The sequence below is a fragment of the Podarcis filfolensis genome (assembly GCF_964270895.1).
Source record: "Podarcis filfolensis genome assembly, chromosome: 11".
Classification (NCBI taxonomy): Eukaryota; Metazoa; Chordata; class Lepidosauria; order Squamata; family Lacertidae; genus Podarcis; species Podarcis filfolensis.
In genome coordinates this window covers 18,688,447-18,701,848 of record NC_139613.1, presented here as the reverse complement: position 1 = coordinate 18,701,848, position 13,402 = coordinate 18,688,447, and the positions used below count along the sequence as shown (strand labels likewise).

Here is a 13,402-nt window from a genome sequence, read left to right as displayed (position 1 = left end):
GGTTCACTGTCCCTCAGACCTTGTGGGGGGCCGGACTATATTTTGAAAAAAAGAAAAAAAGGAATTCCTATGCTCCACAAATAACCCAGAGATGCATTTTAAATAAAAGCACACATTCTACTCATGTAAAAACACCAACCAGGCCCCACAAATAACCCAGAGATGCATTTTAAATAAAAGGACACATTCTACTCATGTTAAAACACAGTGATTCCCAAACCGTCCACGGACTGGATTTAGAAGGCGATTGGGCCAGATCCGGCCCCCGGGCCTTAGTTTGCCTACCCATGGTTTAGGTGCATCCTTTATGTTGCCCGTCTTGAGAGCATTTGTGCTGAATCGTGCAGAATATAAATGTATAAATGAATTATTTATTAGTAGCATTTTTACAAAGTCAATGTAACTCAAACCTGTTAGAGCTAGCATTGCAGTTTAAAATCAGTTGTAAAAAACCTTCCCTTTCACAATGAGTGAAGGTTTTCAGAGAGCACATGATTTCAGAAGGTTAAGGTCAGCGTGGTTGCATATATGGGTGTGTTTCCACTGTCCCCAGGCCAGATATCTGGTGTGCGCATAACCAATTTTTTGTGGCGTCCCCCCATCAAGCCTGTTGTTTTTGTTCATGGAGTTTTCTTGGCAGGGATACTGGAGTGGCTTGCCTGCTCCGGGTGGATCACATTTACTCAAAAGTCTCCACTATGACCTGTCCGTCTTGGGTGGCCCTGCACGGCATAGCTCATAGCTTCTTGGAGTTATTCAAGCCCCTTCGCCACGGCAACACAGTGAGACTCTTGAGAGTCCCATGGACTGCAAGAAGATCAAACTATCCATTCTTTTTTTAAAAAATGTATTTTCATTAAGGATTTTCTTGGTCTACAAAAGTACGTGCAATCTCTTTTTTAAAGATTACTTTTACATTTTTTACAGATCAGTTTTGTTTGTTGAGACATTAGGAAGAAAAGGGGGAGAGAGGTGAAGTGGGGAGAGGTGGGTGGGGCTGGGGTCGAGTGGCGATGTTTCTATTTTACTTGTGGGGTTTTGCATCAGCCTCGCTTGTACAGGTTCTTTGCTATTCACTTGTGTCATAGCTGTCAACCTTTCCTTTTTTTGCGGGAAATTCCTTTATTCCAGCGCCGTTTCTGGCTGCTTCCCGCTGATATCCTGGATTGTTAGATATCCCATAGACTGTCCCCGGGACAGGTTTGGCTGGTGATCCCTTATTTTTGAGGCTGCTGATCCCTTATTTTCAAATCTGAAAGTTGACAGCTATGACTTGTGTTCCTTTGGTGGTCAGAGAGGTTGGGGTTGGTAATGAACTTTGAAAAGATGTTGGATTGAACTTTTGTGGTCTCTAGCTGTTATGATAAAGATAATAGGGATTAAAATTGTTTAAGTCATTAAATTTAAAAAAAGTTGAGTGGAAAATAAGGTGTTATTTTAAAAGGAATGTTAAGAGATTAGGATTTGCTGGATTAACAAGTTGAACTAGAAAACAAGAAGGGGAGGTACGAGGAAGTCAAAGAAATATGTTATTGAAAAATTGTTACTGAAATTGACTTGTTTTTAATATTTTTCTTTTTCTTTTTGTGTTTATATAAAATTGGAAAATCTAATAAATATTTATATAAAAAAAAAAAACAGAGAGGTTGGGGTTGGAAACCTCTCCCATTCTTAAGGAAATCAGCCCTGAGTGTTCACTGGAAGGACAGATCGTGAAGCTGAGGCTCCAATACTTTGGCCACCTCATGAGAAGAGAAGACTCCCTGGAAAAGACCCTGATGCTGGGAAAGATGGAGGGCACAAGGAGAAGTCGACGACAGAGGACAAGATGGTTGGATAGTGTTCTCGAAGCTACCAGCATGAGTTTGACCAAACTGCGGGAGGCAGTGGAAGGCAGGAATGCCTGGCGTGCTCTGGTCCATGAGGTCACGAAGAGTCGGACACGACTAAACAACAACAACCCCATCAAACAGCCACTGGCGCATCAGGGCGCTGCTGCCTTCCTTGAACTACAACACCCAGCATGCTTTTGGGCGGAAGGGTGGAATTCTCAGTTCCGCCGGCTCCTGTAGAAGGTAGATAAAACATGCAATGGCGAAGGTCGGGCGGCGCCGCTCTACCATGGAAATCTTTATGGTCTCTCCCGGCCCTGAGAGGGAGGGAGAGGGTCGCGTTAGAAGCCCCTGCGGCAAAAGACCGTCAGGGGAGAGCGAAGACCTTCCTGAGTTCTAGACCGGAAGTGGCCTCATGGACTGCCATAGACGCTGCTTTCCCAAACCGGCCGAGCGCGGCTGCTTCCGGTTCTCCCCTACCCCCGCTTCCGGGGAGCTGAAAAATCAGATGTGACCCGGCTCGGACTGTGACAGAGCTGGAGAGGGGAGGGGGCCTCAGGTAAATATCCCCCCCCCCGTCTTCATTTGGGGATTGTGCCTCCGCTCCTCCCCCTGTATTATTATTATATTATTATTTTTATTTATACCCGCCTTTTCCCTTGACAGGGACTCAAGGCGGCTTACAGATAAGAACCGCTAAAAGCATAGTGGGGGCGCGCGCTTTGGGGGCAAGGCGGGGTGTCATCAAAAAGGCAATTAAACATGGATATAATATTCTCAAGGGAGAGAAATGGCTGCCTGAGCACCTTGTTCTCTGCCTCCTGAAGGAGGGAAGTGCCTTCCTTTAAAGCCTTCCACTTTTCGTCTCTGGTTTAGTTTCTGTGAGGGAGGTTGAGGAGGCAGTGGAAGTTTGGAGGTGCAGGCTTCTTTTCCCTCACCCCATCCCATAATAACCATTGCCATTTACTGATACTTCACTGCCACTGTATTGCACCCCTCTCTGATAAATGTAGGGACAGGGCTGGCCCACCCGTGAGGCAAGGTGAGGCGACTGCCTTGGGCGGCAGGACCCCCAGCCAATCCCAATGTTGGTCTTCCTTTCCCTACCCCCTTGTTCCTGATGTAGACTTTCCCTCGCCCTTTCAGCCTTTGCTTGAATGGTGGCCCAAATATCCTTGTAATAGTCCCAATTATTATTACATTTGATAGACTACCCTTTGGAATACGCTCCCATTAATTAGTAGATGGGGCAATACCTCTGCTGCCATTATTATTATTATTATTATTATTATTATTATTATTATTACACTGGTACCTCTGGTTACGTACTTAATTCGTTCCAGAGGTCCGTTCTTAACCTGAAACTGTTCTTAACCTGAAGCACCACTTTAGCTAATGAGGACTCCCGCTGCTGCCACGCCACCACCGAGTGATTTCTGTTCTCATCCTGAAGCCAAGTTCTTAACCCAAGGTACTATTTCTGGGTTAGCAGAGTGTGTAACCTGAAGCATATGTAACCTGAAGCGTATGTAACCCGAGGTACCACTGTATTCCTAATGTTATTATTGATGCTTATTGAAGACCTTCCTCTTTCGACAAGTCTTTAAAGTTGGCAAGGCTGATGTGGAAGTCACACCATGGCCAGAATTCATTTGCACAAATCAGTCTCTTTTGAGCAAGTTAACCTCTGTCGCAACTAATTTCAGTTGTCATTTGTTATGGTTTGTGTTAAAACAAAATGGTGCCAATGGTTGAAATTACCTTCTTTTCCAAAAGCTTTCCGAAATGGCTTCCTTTGGGTGGAAGAGGAAGATTGGTGAGAAGGTGTCGAAGGTAACATCTCAGCAATTTGAAGCTCAGGCTGCTGATGAGCAGGATCTTGCTGACAGTGATGAAGCTGAATGGTTCCATGACACTAAAAGAAAAAAGGGGCTTCTCCTGGAAGACTGCATAGCCAAAAGTAAACATCTGAAGGATGAAGGTGCAATTTTGGCTGAGAATGAAAGGTAAAGATGATGGTTTTTGAAAGATTTAAGTCTTATGATGGATTTTTTGAGGTGTATAGGTTGTGTTGGCTGGGCAATAAAACTTCCTCTCTGCTGTGTGCCACCTAAATCTGTTCTGAGGGTCCCCCCAACCCTCTGGAGCAGATTTCAGGAGGGTGTGGGGCCAGAGCGGGGAGAGGAGGGGGAAGTTCCATTATCTACGGTCAAAAAAAGAGTACAGATATAAAAAATAGGTTTTTTTTTGCCATGATCTAGTAGTAGTAATGTTAACTAGCCAGTAGATGGTGATAAAGACCTCTTTAATACAGTGTTGTTTGAGGATTAGAAATACAGTGGTACCTTGGGTTACGTACTTAATTCGTTCTGGAGGTCTGTTCTTAACCTGAAACTGTACTTAACCTGAGGTACCACTTTAGCTAATGGGGCCTCCCGCTGCCGCCGCACCGCCAGAGCACAATTTCTGTTCTCAACCTGAAGCAAAGTTCTTAACCCGAGGTACTATTTCTGGGTTAGCGGAGTCTGTAACCTGAAGCGTATGTAACCCTGAAGCGTATGTCACCCTACAGGTACCACTGTAGGGTCAATTTTAAATCTATTTCTTGATTAACGAGATCTTTGAAAAGAATAGAAAGTCATCGAGATAGGTGGCCTAGAAATAAATTGAGAGATTTATTTTAGCCGCTGTGGATACATTACTGACCTACATTCTAACCTCACTTAATGGAGTTCACACATGTAACCTGAGACTTCTACACAGAAATCATCGCTGCACTTCCCTCTTCAAGGCCTTCCTGGTTCTAGGAGACAGTGGGGTGGGAGATGGTGGGGATTCAACCAACCCACCCCTTGGAAGATCACCCTCTTCCTTCACTTCTAACATGTCCTGTGCCCTCACTGAGCAGTCTCTGACTGCTCAGACCTTTCCCGTTCCTGCCATCTTGCTTCCTGCTTTGCGGGCGGCACCAAACTCCATAAATTGCTGGCCTCTCTCCTGGGTCAGTCTTCTGCCCCCTCTGCCTCCATCACACACCCATCAGAGCCCTGCCAGGACTTCTCTCTAACACCCATGGGCAGGGAGTTCCAATGTGTATGTGTGGCCACGCTGAAAGATTGATGGCTTGCAAATGTGGAATTAATATTATTCAGCGTTTGTAAAAGTGCCAGATCCTTAAATTTATGTGGTCAAGTGGGCACAGACGGGGTGAGGCAGCCCTAAGCCATTGAGGGCTTTATATACCTATAGTAACACTTTAAATTTGTCCCAGTAACATATAGTGTACATCTCTGAGCAAGACCATCTTGTCAGTGATCATGCTGCAGCATGGTGTGCTAACCATGGCTTTCAGACTAAGCTCAATGGAAGCCCCACATATAGTGTGTTGCAGTAATTGTTGGCCAATTGATAGACATAAATGCTGTTAACAGCTTTGCTTCCTGTGTACTTTATTGCTGCTCAGGTTATTAAAAAATTATCATGGAGGTCAGAGCTGTTTAACATTATGCAATCAGTTTGTATTTGATATTGGAACAGCGTAAAGAACTTCATTTTTCTTGAGATCTGAAGCCATTATGGTTGCTAATTCCAAGCACGTGTTTCCTTCCGTAGAATGTTATGATACCAATAAAACATTATCTCTTGGCTTAAAGGTACATTAGATGCCGGATCATTTGAGAGTAACGAAATTATGTTCTTTCCTGGATACCGATTACTTTTAAATGTGGGGAACATTGACAGAGTACAAAGTTGTTAAGAGTTGCTTAATCAGTTGAGGAAGCTGACACTTCTTGCACAAGTGTAATATGAAAATGTGATATGAACCAAATAATCTCGGGAGAAATGTACTTGCTGTTTAATAGCACATAATAATGTTATGCAATTAAGAATATGGCATGCAGTTGCATGCAGGCTTAAGCGTAGCTTAAGTTGCAATTTCAATAGGATACTGTGACTTGGATCCCAAGTGGTTAAAGCAATCTGGGCAAGCCACTCATTAGAAGAAATGTTACTCTGCTTCGGAAAGCAGAGCCCTTGTGTCAAGTTTTGCTCCTATCTACTCCGCTATATATTGGAGAACTTTCTCTCCTGTCCAACCCCACTTCATTGACTGCTCTTTGAAGGAAAAGGTTGATGATATCCGGAGAAGAGAATGCCATACTACTTTCTACAGTAGATGGGAGTAGATTTAAGATGGAGTGCCATTTTGAGTGATTATTCAGACCTTGTGATCTGCAGAAGCAGGGAGAACAGGCCTGCTTCTTGTTGTATGCAAAGAATACCAAACTGGGCTAGTTCACAACGATAAGATTGGAGCAGTACTGTAGTCATACATTTGCCTAGAAGGAAACCCATTGAACATATTGGGGCTTGCTTTTGAATACACATAATTCTGGAGATTCTACAGGCCATACAATAAATCTCATTTCACTGTAATTTGTAGAGCATACAAAGGTTTTCATCAGAATAATTTATAGATTTATCTTTCCTGATTTTAATAGCTTTCATTATCAGAATGAAACTTGAGTTCAAAATATCAGGCTTTGGACATTAAGAAAAGTTTTTATTTAGTGTGCTTACAGGAAAACATGGAGTACTTTTAAAAACAACTTGAACATCCTCCACACATCAGCATTTAGGTTTGCACAGATTGTTGCAATGGTAACATATATTTATATACATTTTTTTATTTTGCTTAGTTACCAAAATATTTTATTTTATCCCCCCGTGTGTATGTAAATCTCTCACACACAAAAAGTGCCTTGTGTCTTGGAGACTGAAGAGGTACAGCCCAGGAAAAACTTTACTATGTGAATTTTACCAATTGTGTAGACTCTTTCTTTCTTTCTTTCTTTCTTTCTTTCTTTCTTTCTTTCTTGTTCATTTACATTTCATTCCATAAAAACATAGCATTAGCAATACCAACAAAGAGCAGTGATGTACAGATCAGCTGTACAGTATCCATATCAGCTGTACAGTATCCATATTAATCATAATGCTTTTTGGACCCTTGTTTCTTTTGAATAGCAGCCCACCTTATATCTCATGGCAAACATGGGGAGTTGCTGTTGTTGTTGTGTAAGTGATATGGCGTAAGGATGGTAGTTTCAGGCGTTAAAAATCTGTAAGCCTGTAGACTGTAAAACCTGCAAACTCTTTCTATGGAATAAAATGGGGAGACTGCACAACCTTAGGAGCTAACATCACTGGAGCCCACTAAGCTAGTACATTATTTCTGAAGGCAAACTTGGATATTATCCGTGGCCTGTTACGTGTCCAGAGAATGCTTGCAAGTGTTTGGGAATTGTTTCCTATACTAGATGATGAGAGATCGCGTCACCTAAGATGTTTCAGAGCAGCACTTGATTAATGAACAGTAATTGTTCATTAGGAGACTCAACCCCCTGATTATTATGGTGATAACAAGTCTTGGTTGTTTCCAGTTTCCGTGATTCCAAGGAAGAGTAAGAATGAGCTCATGCGGTGGGTCCCCAAAGAGCATTTGTCCAGGGTAATAAAGCACAAATGCAGCAATTGCTTCTAAGGAGAAATGAAATGCACTTGCAGTGCTACTGGTTACCATGGCAGTAGTAGAATATAGTCGGGGGGAAATACCTTCTGGGAACTAAACTATTAAATGTATACAAAAGAGATGAAGGGTGGGACATTTATTTGCGGCTCATCTTTGCAAAGCAGCTGTCCCTGCCCCCAGCTATTAAAAGTTCTTGAAATCAAGAATGAGCCATCTCTCTTTTCAGGAGAAATTAAATGGCCAAATCCTCTGTACAGAAGTAGAAGTCATTGAATCACACACATTGCATGATGATACCCAAGAGAACCATCGTTACCGAACAGGAAATGAGCTAAGTGGGAGTGGGGGCATATGCATCTTTCAGAAAGAAGTGAGTGTCATTGTCCAGTGAAAGCCAGGTCCCCCCCCCCATACTATGCTTTAGTCTAAACCCATATAAGTTTCACAGCTTTTCTGCAGGGCCCTGGGGATAGAATTCAGGGTCTAGGGCAGAGGCTCTCAAATTATAGCCCACAGACCCCTGGTGGTCTGCCAGCTCCATTCAAGTGATCTATGGAAAGATTGTGGAGCAATCAGGTGTGTGTGTCCCCTTAGGTGGAAGGGGAGGGGCTGTGCCTTAGTGGAAGAGCATCTGTTTTGCATGCAGAAGGTCTCAGGTTCAGTCCCTGGCACCTCAAGCTGAGTGGGGAGAAACACCTTTCTGAAATATTGGAGATCCTCTACTAATCAGTGCAAATCATCCTGCGCCAGATGGACCCAGTAATCTGACTCCGGATAAGAAAGCATCCTATCTGTGTTGGGCCTTGCATTTGAATCTTCTTCCTTTTTCAGACAATAGAGGCCATTGTTGTGACTGTGGCCAGAGTTACGCCATCAACATTGGGTTCAAAGATACGGATTATTTGGGATATAAATTCATCTTTTCAGGATTTTCTGATTTTGCTTTGTTTCTGTTTTGATCCAGTCCATTTCAGCAGTTACAATGATATCTCTGGACTTGTTCTTACAATGCAGAAGGGTGGTTTTCATGTGGCAAGTGCCTCCTCTCATAATATGTTTGATAGTGTTGTTTTCTGTACAGACTCCATTTGTGAGTTGCAGCTCTTGTCTCCTGATAGATGGGTTCATTGTCATTGTGATACAGTAATAAATAGGAGAAATTAGGTTTTGAACCCTCCCTTTGTCCATGGGTCTATATCCTTGATTGCCCTACTCCTCTCTTACATCTGCCAGTGACATGAAAACTTCTTTAAGACACCAAATATTATAGATTCCCAATGTGTTAATGCATGTGTAGACAGCAGCCTTTTAAAATATGGAGCAGTTTCCATTCAGATTAAAATACTGTTCAGGATAGACTAATGACATTCAGTGCAAGACAGTTGTTATTTATTTAGAATGCTTACATTCTGCTGTATAGCTCCATGAGGCTCGATATAGTCGAGCATCATTGATTTAGTTGTAACTTGCTTTCCAAACGAGTGCGTTTAGTATGCCTGTTGCCGTATTGTAGCATCATTCCACCATTAGATTCCTTGTAACCTATTGCCCATTGTGTATTATAACAAACCTCCAAAAGTGGTGACATCATTTGTGATATAATGTAGCTATGTTGTATCACAATCTGTTTCTGAAATACATGTTTATATATTTCTAATTTTTGCACTACTTTTGTATATGCTTTATGGGTTTTTTTTTTCTTGTTCCTTAAACAAACAAACAAACAAACAAACAAACAAACAAACATTGCCAGGCCATTTTTAATCAACTGCCACCAACAGCTTAGAAATGGAAGGTGCAGGAAGGATATCAAATCAAAGCAATAAAACTGCCTTTCCTTAGTCCACACAATGTGGGTTGAAACCCCATTTCCACCCATAAACACATACTGAAAAGATTAGTTTCCATCCCTTTCTTATTTTTTACCCTCCTCATAAGTGATCTTGAGTTCACACCTTTTAAGAGAGACCTTTCTCCTGCCCACAATTGAATATGACCAAAGTACCAAGACTTAAAGGTAAAGGGACCCCTGACTGTTAAGTCCAGTCGCTGATGACTGGGGTTGCGACGTTCATCTCGCTTTACTGGCCGAGGGAGCCGGCGTTTGTCCACGGGCAGCTTCCGGGTCATGTGGCCAGCATGACAAAGCCGCTTCTGGCGAACCAGAGCAGTGCATGGAAACGCAGTTTACCTTCCCGTCAGAGCAGTACCTATTTATCTACTTACACTTTGATGTGCTTTCGAACTGCTAGGTTGGCAGGAGCTGGGACCGAACAATGGGAGCTCACCCCGTTGCGGGGATTCGAACCGCTGACCTTCTGATCAGCAAGCCCTAGGCTCTGTGGTTTAGACCACAGCGCCACCCGCGTCCTAAGACTTAGTTGTCCATTATTTCAGCGAAGAGACGCCTCCAACAGCACTGTGTTTCTCAGAATCACAGTTCATCCCCACTGTAATAAGTAATTGTGATTCAGATGGAAGAATGCTGCCAGCTAAATCAGCAGTACCACGTCATGTCACTTTTGGAACCATTTTTTTTGCTGGTGTTTGGTTTTTGTGGTGTGGCCACAGGCCATTCATTCACTGATGTATATAATCAATGGCCAATTAAAAAGATAAGCCCCTTCAGTAAGAAAAATCTTTTCTCCAACTCCTGCAGTGTCTCTGTGTTTTATAGAAGGAAATCTGGCTAGATCATTCTCAGAGGTCCTTTTAAAAAAAGAAATGAGTAACAAAAAGGCGAACCTCTCATTTGTGAGAGATAAAAGGAAGAAAACAGCTTCCTTTTCAGGGGGGTCTTTTATCCTGTTCTCAACCTTTGACATGCTAACTATGAATGTCTTGGTCTGGTTTTGCCAGGAAACCTCATTCCCCACCCCCACCGCCCACAGACATTGTCAGGTCGGACATCTGCGATTTGATATCTCCTGAGATATCCTTGTTTATAAATGTTCTGCGAGTAGATTTGACTTGTATGGAAATAATATTGCTCTTCTTATCGACCTGGGAAGGTTGTACCAGGATATTCTTATCGGGTAGCAGATACTATGACGAGTTTAAGAGTGATAAACTTCACACAATGTTCTTTGACCCGGCTTTTCATTAATTTATTGTGTGCCTATACATGAGAGTATTGGACATGGAGATTATACTGCAGTTTCTTTGTCAGATAGAAATATAGCAGCACTAGTCTGAAACAGAAAAACAATAGTTCCCTTTAACAAGCGGCACAGGGCAAGCTGCTTCCTTTGGATGCTGTTGACATAAGCCTTCAGTGCTGTCAGGATTGGCTTTGGATTTGCAGACTCGAAAGAGGAGGAGGGGCAAAAACCAGAAGGCGGGGCCTGAATAGTTGGAACCTTACTGGCTCCTCCCCCCAACTTTCCTATGGGTGTAGCAGAGAGCCCAGTGGAAACTGGTAAAGGTTTGAAGCAGCTATGGGGGGCAGGGAGGAACCAGAGGTGTCAATAATTGAACAGGAGCCCAAACAAGGGGGTGCAGTCTTGTCACCTAGAATCAGGTGCCACCTTTGCAGATGGGGCAGACTACATGAAGGAACATGGATTTGTTATTCCAACATTCCCACAAGGGAACGAGTGCGCCACACCTTGGTGGGTGGGGCATGGGAAACTTATTGGGACAGCTTCGTTGTCTCTGTCCAGTTCTGAACTTCTTGCCCTGCTCCTGAACTCCTGAAGCATGGCTCCCGAGCCTTGTGCCTGTTGCTGAGCCTATACCGTTATTTGCCTGCATAAAGATCTCTTTTTTACTTACAAGAGCTTTTATGTGTGTATTTGGGGGCGGGAGACAGGGCACTATGACTGGCCAACTTCTTAACAATGTGGTACCGAGCCAAGTTCGCCATCTACAGTTGTTTGAGTTCTCTCAGAGGGGGCTGTTGTGCATATGGAGTTTCCTCCCATCTGAGGTGCATCAGACCAGGTGTTCAAAGCAGGTATACTAAATGTCTGAAACGGGGAGTGTATCTCTTTTTTCTGCTGGATTTTTGCTGTTTTGTTGCTCTACTACTATTATTTTACTTTTATTGTTTTGTAACTTGGCAGTTTCAATTTGGAAAACAAAAGCAGATTACAAATTTTCTAAGTAAATAAAGCAAACCTTTGTGCCTACAGTGGCTCCCAACATCTTAAGGCTCACCAAAGCCTGAACTTTGGAAGAGTGAAAGAAATGTTTTCAGTTCTTAGTGATACAGTGGTACCTCTGGTTACATACTTAATTCGTTCCGGAGGTCCGTTCTTAACCTGAAACTGTTCTTAACCTGAAGCACCACTTTAGCTAATAGGGCCTCCTGCTGCCGCTGCGCCGCCACTGCACGATTTCTGTTCTCATCCTGGAGCAAAGTTCTTAACCTGAGGTACTATTTCTGGGTTAGCGGAGTCTGTAACCTGAAGCGTACATAACCTGAAGCATATGTAACCCGTGGTACCACTGTCATAGCATAATATTTTAGATATTTGGTCTACTTTATTTTAGTTTACTTTAGAAGTTCTTTGTAATAAAAAAGTGGCATAAAAACAAAACATTCAAAGTGGTTTGAAAGAAATCTTTAAAATTCCAGCAGTACCAAAGACTACCAGGCAACTATAATTTTTAAAGTCTACTTGGAGTGTGTTTCACCCCCCCTCCCACCAAGTGAATGTATCAGAGATCATTGTTATGTTTATCAAAGTTGTTGCTATAAACATAAAGTGTTATGTAGATGAATCATAATTATATAAGGTAATATATCAGCTACATCAATATAACTGACTAAAACATAATATGTAGTCCAGTGTGCGCTTATGGAATTCTTACTGCAATATTAGGTCCATGGAATTATGTGTAAATGGTTTGAAATGTTTGACGCCGCTGGAGTTAAGTAGATTGCCTGTATATTTATAAGTACGAGAACTTCAGGCATTCCAGATATAGTCTCCAGAGATGTCTGTTTATCTGCTACCTTACTTTAAAGAAAGAAGATTAATATTGTGTATCTTAAAATTTAGCAAAAATGCTGTCTGATCTGTGTTTTTTAGTCTGCTTGCTGTTGGCAGTGTTCCACCATGAATGCTGATGTGTGCACTGAAGGCTCCAAATTCCCTCAAACATTTTCCAACAATAGGTCTGAGTATGTTTCAGAACTGCAGTCTGCCTTGGTTTTTCAAGATTTGGGTTATCTGGTGAGCTGAGAAGAAGTGGGAGTTGCTTTTGCTATGTTCTTTGTCATCCATCCATGACTATCAGTTGTGATGGCATCACACTGTTTCTTGTACCAGACCAGCATTTGAAATTCACCAGGTGCAAGGCTTGTGACCAAGTGAAGATACCCGGGCGCCAGGATGACACTTGACATCTCTACCATCCAGAGGTGCATGCCTGAAGGTGCAACACATCCTGTATAATTCTATCCATTATATTTTATCTGCACAGTCAGAATGAATTTCAGGAACCAAAAAAATTATTGAAAAATACAGCTTTCGAGCCGTCTAGTCCAAAAATGGCAACTAGACATTCTGTTTAGTTGACTACAACCCTGGTTAAAGGAGCCATTTGACGCCTATATATCTGAGTTTATAACACTATGTCAAACACAGTATGCCTCTAAATACCAGTAGCTGGGGATCATGAGTGGGAGAGTGTTGTTCTTGTGTCCTGCTTGTGGCCTTCCGACAAGCATATGGTTGGCTACTGTGAGAACAAACTGCTAGACTAGCCGGGCCTGTGACTGGATCCAGCAAAGCTATGTTTTCATGCATCCACAAATCTTAATGGACAAGTTGCTGGGGTTTTTTGTGCGTGTGTGAAATTGGCCTTTAGAGAGAGATTTTCAGGCTTCTAATTTTCCAGCTTGCTGATAGAGGTGGTAATTGGTTCTTATTCACAAGGAAATGTTATTTAATGTTTCCTTTTATGTAAGAGCAAAGCCAATTAATGCCCTTTTCATAACCTTCTCATACTACTTCCTTGCAAAGGAGTCTGAATTCATCAGTGCACATCACAGAGGTAACATTAAAAAACTCAGTTCAGATGGAAGGAC

The 13,402-nt window shown here is 42.5% G+C and overlaps 1 protein-coding gene across 1 annotated transcript in view; it reads left to right on the top strand.

Moving 5' to 3' along the window:
* Nucleotides 1–2,052: 2,052 nt before the first annotated feature.
* Nucleotides 2,053–13,402, top strand: part of TTC33 (tetratricopeptide repeat domain 33) — a 30,664-nt gene continuing 19,314 nt past the window's right edge. The window contains exons 1-2 of the mRNA XM_083576298.1: nucleotides 2,053–2,391; nucleotides 3,609–3,838. Of these exons, the coding sequence (XP_083432424.1) occupies nucleotides 3,618–3,838 (221 nt within the window). The 5' untranslated portion in view covers nucleotides 2,053–2,391; nucleotides 3,609–3,617. The remainder of the gene's footprint in view (nucleotides 2,392–3,608; nucleotides 3,839–13,402) is intronic.